This window comes from Malus sylvestris, chromosome 17 (assembly GCF_916048215.2).
Source record: "Malus sylvestris chromosome 17, drMalSylv7.2, whole genome shotgun sequence".
In the NCBI taxonomy this organism is placed as follows: Eukaryota; Viridiplantae; Streptophyta; class Magnoliopsida; order Rosales; family Rosaceae; genus Malus; species Malus sylvestris.
In genome coordinates this window covers 9,611,179-9,629,213 of record NC_062276.1, presented here as the reverse complement: position 1 = coordinate 9,629,213, position 18,035 = coordinate 9,611,179, and the positions used below count along the sequence as shown (strand labels likewise).

The 18,035-nt window shown below is 36.9% G+C and overlaps 2 protein-coding genes and 1 long non-coding RNA gene across 5 annotated transcripts; 2 read left to right on the top strand and 1 right to left on the bottom strand.

The window, feature by feature from the left end:
* The first annotated feature begins 346 nt into the window (after positions 1–346).
* LOC126611296 (histidine kinase 2-like) lies at positions 347–8,696 on the top strand. 3 transcript variants are annotated; one of them, XM_050279513.1, is made up of 15 exons: positions 348–1,213; positions 1,985–2,221; positions 2,717–3,205; positions 3,415–3,690; positions 4,068–4,237; positions 4,358–4,570; positions 4,674–4,860; positions 5,023–5,074; positions 5,164–5,393; positions 5,492–5,590; positions 5,857–6,521; positions 6,943–7,443; positions 7,527–7,909; positions 8,027–8,155; positions 8,251–8,696. In XM_050279513.1, the coding sequence occupies exons 1-13, from the start codon at positions 902–904 to the stop codon at positions 7,774–7,776; spliced, it is 3,681 nt and encodes a 1,226-aa protein (XP_050135470.1). In that variant the 5' UTR covers positions 348–901; the 3' UTR covers positions 7,777–7,909; positions 8,027–8,155; positions 8,251–8,696. The 3 variants fall into 3 exon arrangements, with proteins under 3 accessions (XP_050135471.1, XP_050135470.1, XP_050135469.1); XM_050279514.1 differs by having other exon boundaries at positions 347–1,213; positions 2,741–3,205; positions 8,027–8,696; XM_050279512.1 differs by having other exon boundaries at positions 8,027–8,696.
* A 1,889-nt stretch (positions 8,697–10,585) lies between these two features.
* LOC126610130 (glucan endo-1,3-beta-glucosidase 12-like) lies at positions 10,586–11,572 on the top strand. Its single transcript, XM_050278112.1, has 2 exons — positions 10,586–11,091; positions 11,182–11,572. Exons 1-2 carry the CDS (start codon positions 10,851–10,853, stop codon positions 11,184–11,186), a joined length of 246 nt encoding a protein of 81 aa, XP_050134069.1. The 5' UTR covers positions 10,586–10,850; the 3' UTR covers positions 11,187–11,572.
* A 3,455-nt stretch (positions 11,573–15,027) lies between these two features.
* LOC126612029 (uncharacterized) lies at positions 15,028–16,129 on the bottom strand. Its single transcript, XR_007618948.1, has 2 exons — positions 15,935–16,129; positions 15,028–15,287 (listed from the first exon to the last, which is right to left on the bottom strand). It is a non-coding gene; the product is annotated as an uncharacterized LOC126612029 (long non-coding RNA).
* Between the last annotated feature and the right edge of the window lie 1,906 nt (positions 16,130–18,035).

Sequence of the window (18,035 nt, the reverse complement as noted above, 5' to 3'; positions counted from 1 at the left end):
TCACTCATTGTGAGTTAAAAAAGAAAGTAAGCAATTTCTTTTATTAACTCGTTATAGGTTTCAGTTGGAATTTTATAGATATTCATACTTGTTTCGAGTCATTTAATGTGTTACATGTCAAATTGTCATGAACCCTGTAGGTTAAAAAGATGTGCAAAAAATAAAAACAAGTGTATAGATAATACTATTTTAACTAGAATTATATATGCATTCGTGCCGATTTCGAATCATATAATATGTAACGGCCACCCAATATGTGGGGTTTAGAAAAGAGAAAAGAAGCCATATTTTTCTCACTCTGATAATTGGTTCCAGTTGGAATTCTATAGAAACCAACTCCAGTCCAATCAATTTTTCCTTTTCCCTTTTGTTTTTAATTTTTAATTTTTAATTTTTTTTATGGGTGTAGGGTTTTTGTCTATGAAAATAGAAAATGCATCACTATTGATGCTCCTTTTGGGTTCACAGAAGTGTGGGTGGTGGAAAGAGCCCTGATTCAGAAAAAGGCCAATTCTTTCCCTCTTATCTCCTTAATGATTTCTGCACCGGTTGCCCAAATAATAACACTGCTCTGGCTCATCAGCTTCTTGGTTTGGCATGATTGGTAGCCTCCTTCCAGGAAAAAAAGGTGTAAATTTGATGGGTTTTTCAAGCTTCCCAGATGTAAAGATTTGAACTTGAAAGTGAAAAAAGCAGTGGAATTTGGAGCTGGGTTCCTGAAAGCTGAAGTGGTTTCCATGCAATTTCACATCTTTATTTAGAATTTTCACTAAGCATTGTTCTTGATGTGTTTCTGAGCTGGGTTTGCTGAATAGTTTGCTGGGTTTTCAGCTTTTGGTGGTCAGATTTTGATGACTAGTTGTGCTGAGGCTTCCAGAAATCTCTGTGGAGTTACATTAGCATGTATCTGAATTGTAGGGTATTCTCTGGTTTTAATGGCAGATTGCCCTTCAATCTTGACTTGAATAAGGCAATGGAGGCTTTGTATGGGACTAGCTGTACTAGAAGATGGAAAGGAAAGGTTCTAATTCTGGGGCTTGTGGGTTTTGTTACAATCATCTGGGGTTTCATGAGTTTCAATGATGGAAGTTTGGGGATGAGAGAGAAAGCTCCAGATATGGGTGGAGAGAAAGCTTGGATCCTGCAGCAGCATTTCAATATCAGCAAGTCCCAGGTTCTCGCTTTCGCTTCGTTGTTCTCCGAATCAGATCAGGTAATGTGCTCATGGCTTTTCTTAAACTTGCATCTATAAGCACTTGCTTTTCTCATTTAGTCTATTCGGTTTTGCAGCTTCTAATTGTTGAGAAAGTGCTTTACTTTAGAAATTTCTTATTTTGGTTTATGAATTGGAGTGGACAAACCGCTTTGAATTCGAAGCGGAAACATGTTAACTGAATTCAAGAAATTGTTTTCTCTTCTGGTTTTTGGATATCCAGAAGTTGAATTGAAATCAATTTTGTTAATCTTCTACTAGACATAATTTGGTGTCTTAGTTTTGTGTATTTGTTTTAGCAAAATCGATTAATTAGCTTTGTGTATTTGTTTTAGCGTAATCGATTAACCCCTTTAATAAAAGTAGTTTCGAGCAGTATCCACATACTTCAGTGTTCTTCTTCTTCCGAAGTCAGATTTACGATGAATTAATGCTTTTCGATAACTGTCAGCTGATATAATATGATGAATCTAATGTGGTTCGATACTCCAAAAAAATTGTGTATCAACTAACCCTTATAGTGTTATGTTATGATGCTTTAGCTCTACTTTTCTAGCATCGATAGGTAGCAATTGAATAGTGAACTTTTGAGCAATTGATTTCACCACTTATTTTTTCAGTCGGATGACAAGATGACACTTTAAGCCTTCATATGTAAGGTGCTTGAGACTGTTTCTGTGTATCAAGAGGGGAAAACAGCGTGGTTATGAGAAAAAGCTTTTACGTGTCCCCTTTTTTTTACTTCTTCTCACTAGTCTCCGTGCATTGCAGATAACATCCCTTGAATGTACCAAAGAACCAGGACCACGAATGATGTTAAGTAATGTCATTTCCTGTTCTCTGAAGGTGCTATGTTCAGATGAGGAGGCAGAAAATGAAGAAGCCAAGAACCAATGCCTGGTTCAAGATGAGAGCATGCCCAAGAAGCGTGATGTATCATTGCTTGAGGACAAATCCATATCATGCACCACGCAATCTACAGTTTCAGCAAATAGGATTTTTGGAAAGGTATAACTTTGATGCTTAGACTGAATTATGGTTGTGTCGAATTGTCAATGTTACAATTTAGGTTCCATTATTGCCATCGATGTTATGGGTACTGATACTTAACGTGACGTGAGTCACGTCAACCCCTCTCCTAATACATTTAATGGGGGAAAAAATAAAATGTTAACCAGGTTCAACACTGGAAAAGCTCAAATGAAGAAATATATTCTATGACGATTTCCTGTAGGAACTTCCTGTCACAATTGCATATATCTTTTTCCCTATTTGAGTTGGTGCCGTGATGCCATGCCAGGACCATGCATATAATACGCATACTAAAACCCTAATTTGTGTTTTCAGTGTGTGAAGAGGTGTAAAGGTGATAACTTTTCTGTGCAAAAATCTAACTTTTTAATGTAAATAATTTGTTTCCATATTACTACTCTGGAAAGAACAAATGCTAAACTCTTCGGTGATGGTTCAAAATATCTAAATGGTTTTTTGTTCTTTGATTAGAACAATTTGGGTTCTGTGGCACAGGAGTGTGCAAAAGAGGACTCGCAGTTGCTTTGTACATTGGTAATCCGATGGTGGTGGGTTTTTGTTGGAATGATCATGTGCTACAAACTGTCTGGTTTTTCTATGAAATTGTGGAGGAATAAAAAACAGAAGGTGGTTCAAAAGGTTCAAGAGCAGCCATTGCCTCGGAGGAAGCAGCCAGAGAAACTGCAACAGCACGCCCAAAAGCCTCTTAAGGTTGCTGGCACGTGGAGGACGAATCTACTTATAGTATTTATCATATTTGGCTGCATTACATCATTGTGGTTACTGTGTCACTTATGTGCAAGAGATCATTTGTGGAGGAAAGAAACACTTTCCAACATGTGCGACGAACGAGCCCGGATGTTGCAGGATCAGTTTAATGTGAGCCTGAATCATGTTCATGCTTTAGCTATTCTTGTATCCACCTTTCACCATGGGAAACAACCTACGGCAATTGATCAGGTAATTTTCGTATCTACCTTTAGGTAAGTAATTTGTCCCCTTAGATACGCCAGCTTAGTAGGCACTTTGAGCAGGCAATTCAAGGATTTTATAATTTATACACACCACTGAAAAGTAAGGAAAGGAAAAACTAATCAGTAACTTTACCGTTATCCAACTCTATTGGGTTATTAAGTGGTTTAACCTTGTACATTTCTTTCTTTCCACAGAAAACATTTGGTGAATATACAGAGAGAACATCTTTTGAGAGACCCCTTACGAGTGGTGTTGCTTATGCTTTGAAAGTTACTCATGCTGAGAGGGAACATTTTGAGAAGGAACATGGATGGACAATAAAAAAAATGGAAACTGAGGACCAGACTCTAGTCCAAGATTTTATTACGGAAAGCTTGGCCTCTGCGCCTATTCAAGATGAATATGCGCCTGTGATATTTTCTCAAGAAACTGTCTCCCACATTGTCTCTATTGACATGATGTCCGGAAAGGTTCGATTTGTCAGCTTTTGACTTCAAGATTTGCTCTCCCTCTCTCCTTTCTCTCCTCTCTGCTTTTGTTAACATTTTATTTATGAGCCTCTTTATCTGTGCCACATGCCTCAGACTAACCATTACTACCGTCACCTCCCTTGGTCTTGTGTACCCTTCATGCCAAATTAAACCTGTACAAGAAGGAAGAGATAGTACATTGATAATTTCACGACAATGCTGATCATTGATGTCACTAGACCATAATTCAACCTGCACAATTCAAAACCTATCAGCTGCTTCAAAAATTTACATCTACAAGCCATTCTTGCAAAAGCATATTATGTTGTCCAGTAACATTCTTATAATGCTAATGTGAAATATTGCTAATTATATAGGACGACCGTGAGAACATCTTGCGAGCAAGGGCAACTGGAAAGGGAGTATTGACCTCCCCGTTTAAGCTATTGAAATCCAATCACCTGGGAGTTGTACTCACATTCGCAGTCTATAATGCTGATTTGCCTCCAGATGCCACATCAGAGCAACGTATTCAAGCTACTGTGGGGTAAATTTGTGGAGTTTTCTGGATTTCTATAACATGGCTTTGACTTAAGTTTTTTGAATTATTTTGCGTCTAATATCTACAAGCTGAAATTGATTCATATACTGGTGCTTTCATAAATAGGTATCTAGGTGCATCTTATGATGTTCCATCGCTGGTGGAGAAGCTCTTGCACCAACTTGCCAGCAAGCAAACAATTGTTGTGAATGTTTATGATACAACTAATGCATCTGCTCTGATCAACATGTATGGTACTGATGTTATTGATACTGGCCTGTTGCACATTAGCAACCTTGATTTTGGGGATCCACAACGCAAACATGAAATGCACTGCAGGTTAGATTTCATACAACGTTAATTATTTATATCAGCCCAAATATGTGGAATTACTCCTCTTTTTCTTTTCCTCCAATCCAATACAGTTCTCTTTCGGTTGCAGGTTTAAGCACAAACCTCCGTTTCCTTTGACAGCAGCAAGTGCATCAATAGGAGTCCTAGTCATTACCTTGCTAGTTAGTCATATTTTTTATGCGGCCATAAGCCGAATAGCGAAAGTGGAGGCAGACTATCGTAAGATGATGGAACTCAAAGTTCGTGCAGAAGCTGCTGATGTGGCCAAATCTCAGGTTTTTTTTTTCATTAACTATAATAATTTCCTACGATTGGAAGGTTGTCTCATAAAATTGTCTCTGTCCCTGGTCTAAAAAAATGTCCCAATTGTTTACTTATTTGTCTATTATATAATGCTTCTTTATCAACCCGTGGCTGAACATCTCTCTCTTTTGCAGTTCCTTGCAACTGTTTCCCATGAGATCAGGACACCAATGAATGGTGTTTTAGGTAACATAGAAGTTCTTCAGTGAAACATTCCATATCGTGCAAAACTTTCAAGGTTACATAATCTGATGATATTTTCAATCAAAATCCAGGCATGCTGCAAATGCTGATGGACACCGATCTAGGTCCAAACCAACAGGACTATGCTGAGACTGCTCATGCTAGCGGGAGAGAATTGATATCGCTGATAAATGAGGTTCTTGATCAGGCAAAAATTGAATCAGGCAGGCTGGAACTTGAAACCGTACCTTTTGATTTGCGTTCAGTGCTTGATAATGTTCTATCACTTAACTCAGGAAAATCTAATGAGAAAGGAATTGAGGTAAAAACAACTTTTAACCTTTTTGTTTGGTGTATTCTTCTTTGGTTGTTACTGATATCAGTTCTTGTGGTTCGGGTTTTGTTTTGGGTGATAAAAAGTTGGCTGCTTATGTTTCCAATATGGTACCTGAAGTTGTCATTGGTGATCCTGGACGCTTCCGGCAAATAATTACAAATCTTGTTGGAAATTCAATTAAGGTTAGATATTTTCTTACTACTGGTTTGGTGATAACGACTTCCCTTTTTTCTATCTTATATTGAAATGAAAGGCTACCAGGTGCTAATAGAAATATAGTTGAACTTGTACATGTTTAGATCCTCAGTCTCCATGAATTATGCTAAAAGGCAGATTAATTAGATGATTATGCTTAGAACTATCTGTAATGTTGTTTCACTTAATACTGTTTACTGGTTTCATTACGTACTCATTATGCTAATTGTCTGCTAATTTGTTTAAACTGTAGTTCACCCATGACAAAGGACACATATTTGTCTCAGTGCATCTGGTGGATGAAGTGAGGGCCCCACCTGATCTTATGGATGACGTTCTAAGACAAGGCTTGAACTTAGTTGGAGACGTCTCAAATAAAACTTATAATACCTTGAGTGGCTTTCCTGTTGTCAACAGATGGAAAAGCTGGGAAGATTTTAAGTCAATATGCAGCACAACTCCGGAGGAATCTGATATGATCAAATTACTAGTAACAGTTGAGGATACAGGTGTAGGAATCCCGTTAGATGCGCAAAGTCGCATTTTCACACCTTTTATGCAGGCTGATAGCTCCACGTCTAGAACTTATGGCGGTACTGGAATAGGATTGAGCATTAGTAAACGTCTGGTAGATCTCATGAGTGGGGAGATAGGGTTTGTAAGCGAACCTGGCACTGGCAGTACCTTTTCATTTACGGGATCTTTTGGGAAGGGAGAAGTAAGTTCCCTAGAGACAAAGTGGCATCAGTATGAACCAGCTGTCTCAGAGTTTCAAGGACTGAGAGCATTGGTAATAGATAATAAAACCATCCGAACTGAGGTCACGAAATACCATATTCAGAGATTGGGAATATCTGTGGATACAGCATCCTGTCTGGAATCAGCGTGCGTTTATCTATCTAGTGCCGGCAACACCAGGTGAATTTTCCCTTTTCAATATGGTTTATATTGTAGTTGGTTTTATGTCCTGAAACAAATCATTGAAGACTCGAGGTCTTAACATTTTTCTGTTGCATTTAATTACCATGAACATGATAAAAAGATTTTCCTACTACGATTAGAATTCACATCATCAACCACTTCACAGCTTTACAATTTTCTTCACTCTCTTTCACTTCTCTAAGAAAGTGATTTTGGTACGTGCAGTACATTAAACAACTTTTCTTTAAAGTGATTTGGGACAAGAAAAACTAGATACTTATTGTCCATACAACTATACTACTTTACTTAAATTATACAAGGAAAAAGGTAAGTGGTACTAATAAGATAAAGTTTGACTAATAACGGTAGAACTTGGATTTGATGTTTCTAATGCATTGTTAACTGTCTCTTCGTGCAGTCTTTCCACAGAGTTGGCCATGGTTGTTATTGACAAAGATGTTTGGGATAAAGAAGCTGGTATTATATTACATCATTCAATTAAAGAGCACAGGAAAAACAATGTGGAATCCCTCATAAACCTTCCGAAGATACTTCTCTTGGCTAACTCCATCACCCCTGTTGAACGCAATGTAGTAACATCTTTGGGTCTTGTAGATAAAGTATTGACAAAGCCACTTCGGTTAAGTGTCTTAATCGCTTGCTTTCAAGAAGCCCTTGGAAGTCGTAAGAAGAGGCTTCTAAATGCAAACAAACCAACTCTTGGAAAGTTACTGAGAGAGAGGAGAATTTTGGTGGTGGATGACAATGTAGTTAACAGAAGAGTGGCAGAAGGTGCTTTAAAGAAGTATGGAGCAATTGTCACCTGTGTGGAGAGTGGAAGGGCTGCTTTGTTGAAGCTTAAGCCACCCCACAACTTTGATGCTTGCTTTATGGATCTCCAGATGCCAGAAATGGACGGGTAATCAATCTGCCCGCTCTTCACTCTCTAATCAAAGGGCTCTTTAGCTTGGATTGCATTTTTAACCGTCTATAATCGTGCAGGTTTGAAGCGACTCGGCTCATCCGTGGTATGGAGAGTGAGGTAAATGAGAAAATTGCAGCTGGGGAAGCATCAGTTGAGATATTTGGCAATGTCGAAAATTGGCACACGCCAATATTGGCTATGACGGCTGATGTGATTCAGGCTTCAAATGAAGAGTGCATGAAATGTGGGATGGATGATTATGTGTCAAAGCCATTTGAAGAAGAACAACTGTATTCAGCAGTGGCACGTTTCTTTGAGTCTGGTTAATCAAGAGGGACTCCTATTGATGTGGTTTTTCGTGGATTGATGCCATAGTGTCGTGGGCTCTCCAGTTAACACTGAGCTGCCTGGGCCCTGCCATGACCTGGTTGAGAGACTAATTTCCTAACTTCCAACCATGGTAATTATCTAGCATTTCTCTTCTGCACATGTCAAAATATGTCATAACGCCTGCACCCCGCTGTTTTCAGTTGTTTCAGAAATGGTTTAATCACAACTCGTTTTGCTTTTCTTTCAGGAATACTGCGCATTGGGCCATGGAGAATGTATTCGTGTATGTGTGTATACTGGGAAACTGGCAGCCATCACTCGTCAGATCAAATACTATATGATCATCTGCCAAGCAAAATAAGAGAAATGGCCTTAGGTACATACCCTCTGCTCTTGTTTGTAGATTAGTGTCTGCCTTCCGCTTCCACCCAAAATTTTTCCCCTCCATTATTTGTATATTCTCCATTGTAGTATGTAGGTCGGGAGTAAGAACAATGTAGTGCCAAAATCATCCATTTTTTGAACTCTGATGAGATGAATGAATCTTTCATCTTCTTGGTGTTAGTAGAAGGTTGCAAGCTAATAAACCCGACCCCGTGAAGGATGAAAGGTTATTTGTTCATTTTATCTGAGTCGATGATGGCTGCTTTGACATTCTACGTGTTGAGGGAGATCGAAGAAAATACGAAAAACTGTTGATAATGGGAGATAGAGAGCGTGTGCACTTAAGAGTTAGGTCTGAGAATGTGGTAGCATTGTTTTTCTTGAAATTTTTTGTAGAGGTATATAATTGTATATCATGTTGTAGGGGCATCTTCAGAGTACCACTGAGTGTAAAACAGATGCGTTTCCTGTAATGCGTACTTGCTTTCTCCATTGATATTGCCAAAAACTGATATGCAGGGTTCGTTTGATAACTATTTTTTGTTTTTAGTTTTCACTTGTTTTGCTGGAGATGTGGAAAAGTATATAAAAGAACGAGGGAAGAAGACGGGTGCTGAGAGAGGGAGAGAAAAGAACATAAAGAATGAATTAACATAGTAATCACGCAACCACAAACATCATCAAAGTTTCAGTATCCGTACGTAGCTACTTTTTATGATGCTCACTAAAACTATAAGAGCAAGAACTCAAAGAAGCTAAACTAAAGCAGACAAAAACCGCACAAACAACTAAAATTCCCGCACGACCACAATCAAACATAATCTGTATCCGAGCCCATTATTTGGGTACTACTTGAACGTAATACAACATAAAACTGAATTAAGATTAACATTTTGCAGAAGAAAGAGGGGAAAAAAAAAGGTTAAAATCTCTCTGTCTAAAGGTGGCCCTCGCCAGTCGCCATTGCCGCCACTTCTTCCTTATTTTCTCATCACAGTTACAGGCCTTGCATGGGCACCTGCGTCTTAGCATTTTCTTAAAACAGCCATAACATTGATACTTGATCTCTCGAGAATCTATTCGTAACGCAAGAGAGAGATGGAGAACGAATGCGGTTGCGGTTGCGGTTGCTTGAGCTTCAAGTAACACGAACGGCTTTAAGAGTAATCAACAATTTGACAACCACATACTGAGCTAAACTGGTTATATGCCGGGAAGCATATTTATTCTCTCTGAAATAAGAACCCTAATTGCAAAAGGAAATATAACGCCACAAAAAGAAAATATAAAGCTCCCTGAACGGGCTTTGTTGTGTTTGACGTTGGTGGATATATGTTGAATTGTTTACCCACTTAGGCGTGACTTTGCTTCCCAAATGTGGACAAGTCTTGTTGGTCTGGGTAGGGTGGCCCGTAGTTGAAAGTATGAATCTCACGTGTCAGCTTATAACGTTTCGGTTGGAAGAAATGTTGCTGTTTTTTTGTCCCACATGGCATTCCATATCACATTTGACACGTTTGTTGGAGATGTTCTTAAGCCACCAAAGCATATTCAGTAACAATGACCAAGTCTCCACCCAGTCACCTAATTAAAACACCACTTACAAGACACCAAAATGCTACAAAATATTAAACTTCACAGCAAAATTCATATTGAATTCTGTTAAAATTCACGTACTCTGTGAATCCATTAAAATCCGCATACTCCATTTATTAGAATCCTTATTGAATACACCCCCTAAAACATAACCTAAGATACATAAATATTCAATTTAATTATTGCTGAAATGGTCAAACACCAAAATACTAAAAGCCTTGTTGAATAAGGAGGCAGATTCTCTGCCCTCCCACTTTCTGTGCCCTCTCGTGCCCTCTCGTGCCCTTCTATTTGTCTGGTCACGGTTAAGTCAAGTCAATATTTTATATTACTATTCATTTTTGTCATATTATCTCTATAAAAAAAATATATAAAATGTTGACGTGGCTTAACCGTGACCACACAAAACAGGAGGGCAAATGGGAGGGCAGAGAGTCTGCCTCCTTTGAATAAACCCCCTTATGCCCTGTATCAGTTTTTATGTTTACCCGAAATCAATTTTTTGTCTTCATAACACGGCAAGGTGTCCTCCTCTTGCATCTGCTAAATTGTCAAAAGAGATCTTGAAAAGCACAAATTTCCAAAGTTTTACCCTAACACATAATGAGAAATATAAGAGCTTTCTTAAAGTGAGATTATTTATAAATTTTCTGTCACCTCACAGTTTAATGTTAATTTCTGTGCCAGCATTATAAGACATTATGTAAAAAATTTGAAATAACAAAGAGTCCATAGAGAATAGAGATCTCACTTTTAAGAGAGTCTCGTTAGCATTTATCAACACATAACATATATGGAGGTGGATCTGGTCCTGACCACTGAGACTTTCATTTGGATAGGTTCTCTCTCTCTGTCTCTCTGTCTCTCTCTCTCCCTCTCAAATGTCGAATTTTCTTATGAGGGTAATAACTGCACTGCTCGTTCTCTAAGTTGCTCCACTCAAATCAGGTAACCTAATCACACAACTTTTGAGCTTCACGTCCATGTATGATGCATATAAATTCAGTCTCCATAGAACCCTAAAAAATACTTCATGAAAAGGTGGAACTAGTTAATATGTATAAATTGTATTCTACTACCATTGTCACTTAATGCGTGTGTGTGAGCGCACAATACTAGATTTTTCAGCTGCGGAGTTCGAGCAATGGTGCATCACCGACGAGCAGACGCCGGACGACGAGTTGCAGGCGGCAATGGATTGGGCTTGTGGGGGAGGAGGAGGTGCAGATTGTAGCAAGATTCGGGTGAACCAAGCTTGCTATTTCCCAAACACTCTGAAAGACCATGCTTCCTATGCATTCAACAGCTACTTCCAAAGATTCAAACACAAAGGTGGGGATCTTGCTACTTCAAGGGTGCTGCTCTAATTGCAGAACTTGATCCCAGTAAGTACTTGATTATCTTTTTTCTTTCTGTTTTCAGCATAAACCCACAAAGAGTGAAGAAAGGAGCATGTGACATGTCCATACAAATGTTAGTGGTTGGCCATGTGATGTGAAAGATTTGGTTGCCAAACGTGATTAGTTGTTTCATAAGAGAAAAACTTGGTAGGGGCACCTGATCGGGTCATTCGTAAGACCCTCATAAATATATAAGATTATGTATTTTGGTCTCATACAGTGCGAGAGATGTCTTAGCCGTGCAACCCCACCGAATATCTTCTCGTTTCTTAAGAGTCTTAGGCACCATTAAGCATTGTATTTTGTTTTGTTAAATTTTCGACGTCGGATTCTTACAGTTTTCAACAGAAACATCAAAGAATATCTCATATTCTGTAATTTCTCAATGAAAAATGAATTCAATTCATGGTAAACTCAATGTGCCAAGACCTCTTATGTTTGAATTCAAAATTCAAAGCACTACTGCAGGTGCAAGACTCCAAGTAGCTCCTTCGTCATAAGAAGTTGAGCTTCTGTGAAATTGGGCCTTTGGGCTCCAACATTTGAGGGCTTTGGTTCCTGGTTATGCTCTCACTAACTAACACAGTGCATTGCTTTTGTGTTTTGTGTCCTTCGACTGACCTTTTATACAAGCAATGACATGGAAAGGAGATTGAACACAAAACTTCAAATGCAGTAGTGAATGCTCTTTTGACGGCTCGTGCTTCAATATTAATACACATGCAAATTTTAGGTTCATTACTTTTTTCATGGACATGTTGTTTTTACCTTGTCCCTTATATTAATCAAATAGATAAAGATCTCAAGCGACATCGAGTAAGATAATCCAACAACCAGGTCCAAAAATTTAGACAAAAATCAAGTTCTTGTGTTAGGAAATCGAAAAGGGTAGATGGAGGGGACCTACATGTGACCTAAAATGCAAAACAAAATTGGGGTTTGGACCAGTTTTAAGTTTGAAGGGTCTGCAAAGGCAAAGGCAAAGCCTGCAACTTTGGGGGAAGATGAGAAGATGAGGACAAAAATTGAAAAATACAAAGCATGCAAAGGCAGAACATTAAACAATTGGTGCTGTCAATCTCCCAAAAGCAGTGACATGGTCGGCGTGATGATAGGGAATGAACATACAACAAAGTCAAGGTTTCATTATGCTTTTGCTGGTCACTCACTTACCTTTGGGGATGGGCATATGGGTCTTTGGACTTGTGAATTCGGATAGTATTATTCGGCCCGATGTAAAACTACCTGTTTCTTGTTTAATTTTTAACTGTCTAAGTTGGACTCGGTTTGTGTAAAACTGAGTCCAAAGCTGAGTCCATATTTCTTATGTGTGTGTAACTCGGTCCTGACCGTTTAAGGATTTGTCTTAACACTTGTCATTTTATAAGTGGTTCACAATGAAACACATGAACCATAATTTTATATATGTCCAACCCTAAGAAGTAAAACAACAATCAAACTTCTTCAAACAAAGAGTCTTAAGAATCTTTTTATAACATTTGTTGGTATTGGTTTTGTTAGAAGTAATTCTTTCGTAATAGAAACACATAGAAATTGTTTTATATTGTTGTTTTGTTTTACAACATATGATTGAAAACGGTTCCATTCGATCCGTAGGTACTAGACCATATCAAACGGATCCAAAGGAGCCGGTTCTACTAATAAAATATATAAACCCGAACTGGCTCAGGACTTGTTAAAAAAAAAAGTCGAATCCGGATCTACAAAAAATAGACCCGACTCGACCTGCGCCCACCCTTACTTAGCTTCATGGAAAGTAGCGAAACGATTGATGCTACAACCAATTCTTTGTGCTCTCATGAGCGATTATTAATCGTTAATATGTTGTAATACTAGTTTATGCCAACGACATATAGTCATCCAAATGTAGACGACGGATAAATGTACTCTGTCCAAGGAGATATGACATATCGTAGATAGACTTCCTCCTCAATGGGACCAAATTGTACGAGGTTTTTTAGGTACAATCCTAGGGACGTTTTAGGATACAACTTAGGCAAATAATTGCACCCTTAAATTTGTTAAGTTTTGTTTAACTTCCATAGTCCAAAATCAAATGTTTTTATTGAAAGCTTTGGTTAATTAGAAGACAATATTAATTTCAAACTCCAATACTGTAGGAACTCCCAACTACCACCTACAATTAGCTAGCTGCTAGCTAGGTCTAGTATTGGGGTCCACAAAAATCATTACTTCAAACAAATGTTGAATAGTTTTGCTTATGTGCGATTTGTATCTATACGTTATGGATGCTAGACTGCGTGTACACTTTATAGAAAATGAACTGTTTTGATTATTAAATGCGGTTTCGAGACAAGATGTTTGTGAATATTCTCACTCAAAAGCACTGTTTTAAAAATTCTCGCTTAACGCCGACTAGATCTCGTCTAGGTGTTAGGCAGCTGATCATCGTCTTGATTAATGCTCATGTGTTTCAAATTTAAGAAAGGGCACCTAGACCTACTAAGGCGCCCCGCCTAGGTTGCGACTCACTTAGATAGAAAATAGATAACTTTTTGCATTTTATTTTTGTCAATAAATTGCAAGAGACTTGTTGAATACTTAAATGAACACACATTATATGCTTGTTTCTCATGTTTTCATTATGTTCCAATATCTCATAATATATATTATTTTATTTTGTAGTTTATGATGAAATTATATATATTTTTAGTATAAATAGACATTTATTTACACAAAATATAATAGATTTTATTAAATTTGCCTAGTCCGCCAAGGCACCTGCCTAGACCCCGCCTAGCCGCTTAAGCGCTAGGTCCCAGCCCATTGCCTAACTAACGCCTAACGTCTTTTAGAACTTTGCTAAAAAATGATATCCTATATCTATATGTTATGGATGTTGGATTACGTTTACTTTCTATTAAAAATGAAATATTTTAATTATTAAATGAGGCTTCGAGACATGATGCTCATATAAATCTTGATTTGCGAACATCGTCGCTCGAAAGTGATATCCTATATGTAGATGCATGTATCAATGTTCGATTTGTCAATTTATTGGATGCAAACGATGAAAGCACAAAAATAAAACCACTTGAGAAGATTAGAGGTCCTTTTCCCTTGAGCCATGAGCTAATGCTTATACTTACTTGAAGCAAAATAATACCCATCTCTCTCTCTCTCTCTCTCTAAACAAAAACAAAATGCCAAATGGGGGAATGAAGAAAGGGTGACTGAAGATAAGAGTTGGTGGGGCCATTAGAGGGGACAAGGAAGCAACAAGATTCCCTTTTTGCTCAACTTCTTTTGCAAATTTGATTATGCAGATTTACATAAATCTTAAATCATATGTAGGGATGAGAATCACTTGCAGGAAGGATAAACATTGATGAAAGTCTTTCGGGGTTTATCTCTTTTTTTAATGAGGGAGGTGAAGGATTAGGCAAGTCAAACTACTCATAAAACTTAATCATAAAACTACAAATGGAGTTCTACTTTCTAACACGCGCAAAGCTGTCATAAAGAACCAAGACCCGAGTTTTAGCCGTCAACTACAAAGTAGACTACTTCTTTTCCCTCGTGCATATATATATATCAATAAAATCTTTACTAATTAGTCATAAATCAATACTCAATTTTCTTTTAGGACATAATCAATCAAATATTTATAATAATTATTCATATGTCAATGAAGCATGTCACATGGGTTTAAGCGAGTTAGAAAATAACTATTATACCCTTATACCCTTCTCTCTTGACTTTATTTCTTTTTTTATGTTCTTCCCTCTCTAATTCTTATCTACTTCCTATCAAAACTCGTTGCCCAGCTCCAAATCTTATTAGCTCCTCAAGGTAGAACCTGATAAGGGTTCGTAACCACAAAAAGTAAGGTTGACCCCATGGAAATCTTTTTCATATTAATTAGAACCATATATATGGCCAGTAGAGATATATATGGCTTATAAAATATAGATCACAAAACGGCCTAACTAGAACCAAATTTTCCATGAGAGGCTACATAAAACTAACAACACTTTCCATTGTGAAAATCAGTAATATCCTCCCGAGTGCAAATCAATAATATCCATCATTTTCTCTTTCACTTGTTTATGTATCCCTTTAACTTTTTTTTGGGACATGTTTCAACTGTAAAAGAAAAAAATATAAAAAGTTTGTGTTAGCGATATTAATATTGTATGTCTAAATCCATCAACGTAAAAGCACAGAACATGACATAGACACTGCAATGAAGTGTCTGAATTCATAGATCAAGAAACAAACACTGCAACAAATCCACAAACCTATTTGAAAACGAATGCAGAATCCCAGAACAGGAAACAGATACAGCAACAAAGTGTTTGAATCCACAAAATAGGAAATAGGCACTGCGTCGTAGTGTCTGATTCCACAAACCTATTTGAATATCAATGCACAATCATAGAATAGGAAACAGGCACTGCAACAAAGTGTCTGAATCCACAGAATAAGACTGCGTTGCAGTAACTGAATCCACAAACCTATTTGAATCTAAATGTAAAATTACAGAACACGGGAGGCGACGATTAAACTAAATGACATAACCACCATGAATAAACATACACAGAGCCAACAAATATGCCGAAACAGACTAAAATTGTTATATGCCCAAACCAATTTTAACATCCAAACAAGCTCAAATTCAAAACCAAAAGGTATATTGTGCAAAATTACTCCAAATCTCTCAAAAACACAACTCAAATAACCTAAAACGTAAAAATTGAAGAACAAGAATAAAATAGGAAGAAACAAATTACCTTGATCGTGATTTTTTAGTCGCAAATGCGAATTGTTCGTCGGAATCGTTACTCGGATGATGAAGGTGGTGGAAGGTGATGGAGGTTGAAGGTGGGAGGTGAGGAGGTTGAAGTTTGAGACTGCTTTATGGCTGCTGCGCAATTTACAATTAGGGAGATGGAAAAGTTTGGTGTTTTAATTGATAATGACATCATTTGTAATTTTAATTAGATTGAGGTGTTTTAATGTATCTTAAAGTCTCATTGACCTATTTATAATTCCAATAAATTTGATTGACGTATTGTTAATGGACTAGGATTCTCTCCCCTCATCTTTCCATCATTTTCCACCCCCTCATCTCACATTCTCTTATTTTGTCTTTCTCTTGCCATAAAAAATTAATATAAGATGTTGACGTGGTTTAACCATGACCGTTCAAATAGGAGGGAAGGGAAGGGAAGGGGAGGGAAAAAAAGAGGGGAGATAATCCTACTCCATTGTTAATAAGGAAAACTAATGAAAAGGGCTTGAAAACTTTGAGTTTTAATGATAAGGACAAAATAAAGGGTAAAGTGAATAGTATTAGGATTGACTTTTTAGTGTAAAAATGTGGTTTTTCGTTAAAGTGAACAGTATTAGGTGCTTTCCGTTAAAGTTCCCTTGTTAATATCATAACTTTTAATTGATATATATATATATATATATATATATATATATATATATATATATAATGGGAATTAGTTGTGGGGTCCACACTATATCGAATTTTAATGATCCTTGCAAAATATTAGTCAAATCGGAAATATTTAAGACATCTAATTGGATTCAAAGAAATTAACGAATACTTTGTTATATAAGAAACAATGAAATTTGATCTTGATAATTAAATAGGCAAATAATTTCGGATTGAATTGAATTTTTACAAGGATGATCTATGAATCGAGACTAACAAAGTAGACAGTTCGAATCGTTGAAATTCAATGTGGAGTGAGCTCTACACCTAATCCTCATTTTTTGAAATTGTGATTTCTGCAGTCATAATCTTCCAACTTTCAAATAAATATTGTATTTTATGTATTAGCATGCGCATAAAGTGCTTGACCAAAAATAAGTACTTCGAATACCTAAGTCCCAGCAACGAGTAAGGAATTTTAGGGTTTGAATAACATAGTTTTTTTTTTTCATTTGATAAGTGTTGGATGACTAACAATTTCAAAGTTAGTTGATTTGAAGTAGAATTGATGTTTAAATGATAACCCAGAAAATAAACATTTCAAAACCCTCAAACTTTTAACGTTTTAGTCGCTTTGGTTGGTTCATCCAAACTTAAAGTTGAAAATTCAATTAAGTATGAAAAAGTGCATTGCACTTTGCACCTTCAATTTGAAATGAAATAGGAGAACACCCATATTGTTTATATTTTTTCACAAAAAAGCGAGATACATAATAATATTAACATATTATTTATATTTTTCACAAAAAAATTATATATATATATTTACATCATTAATAAATCAAAATCACATCATTTTTTAGAAAAAGTAAACCAGAGAACTCCGATCAAAAGTAGTTATGTTTGCAATTTAAAAGAGCAACGTGGGATTAAAAATATCAGCATAAAATATAATAAATTAGATTGCAGATACAGATTATGCAGGGACGGGCATCATTTTTTACAGATAGGACGAATGAAACTAATTAGGGGATTTAAATCACTTCCGGAACTCACACTCCAAAGTTCACTGACCAAATAAATTAGATTGCAGATACAAATTCTGCAGGGACGGGCATCATTTTTTATAGATAGGATGAATGAAACTAATTAGGGGATTTAAATCACTTCTGGATCTCACACTCCAAAGTTCACTGACCAAAAAATTCATACTGTTTATGAGAGAGAGAGAGAGAGAGATTGTATGTAAGGCGCCAATAGATTAAGCTAATGAAAATTGAATAATTTAAACTGAGTGATTTGAATTCATTTGTTTGTGAACTCTGGAGTGTGAGATCCGAAGAGAATCTCAATCTCTATTTAGGAAAGACAAAGAGAAGGTCAAGTGGAGGCACTACTTTGAACTTTCCTACGTCATCTTAATTTATCACTTTAATTACCATAATAAG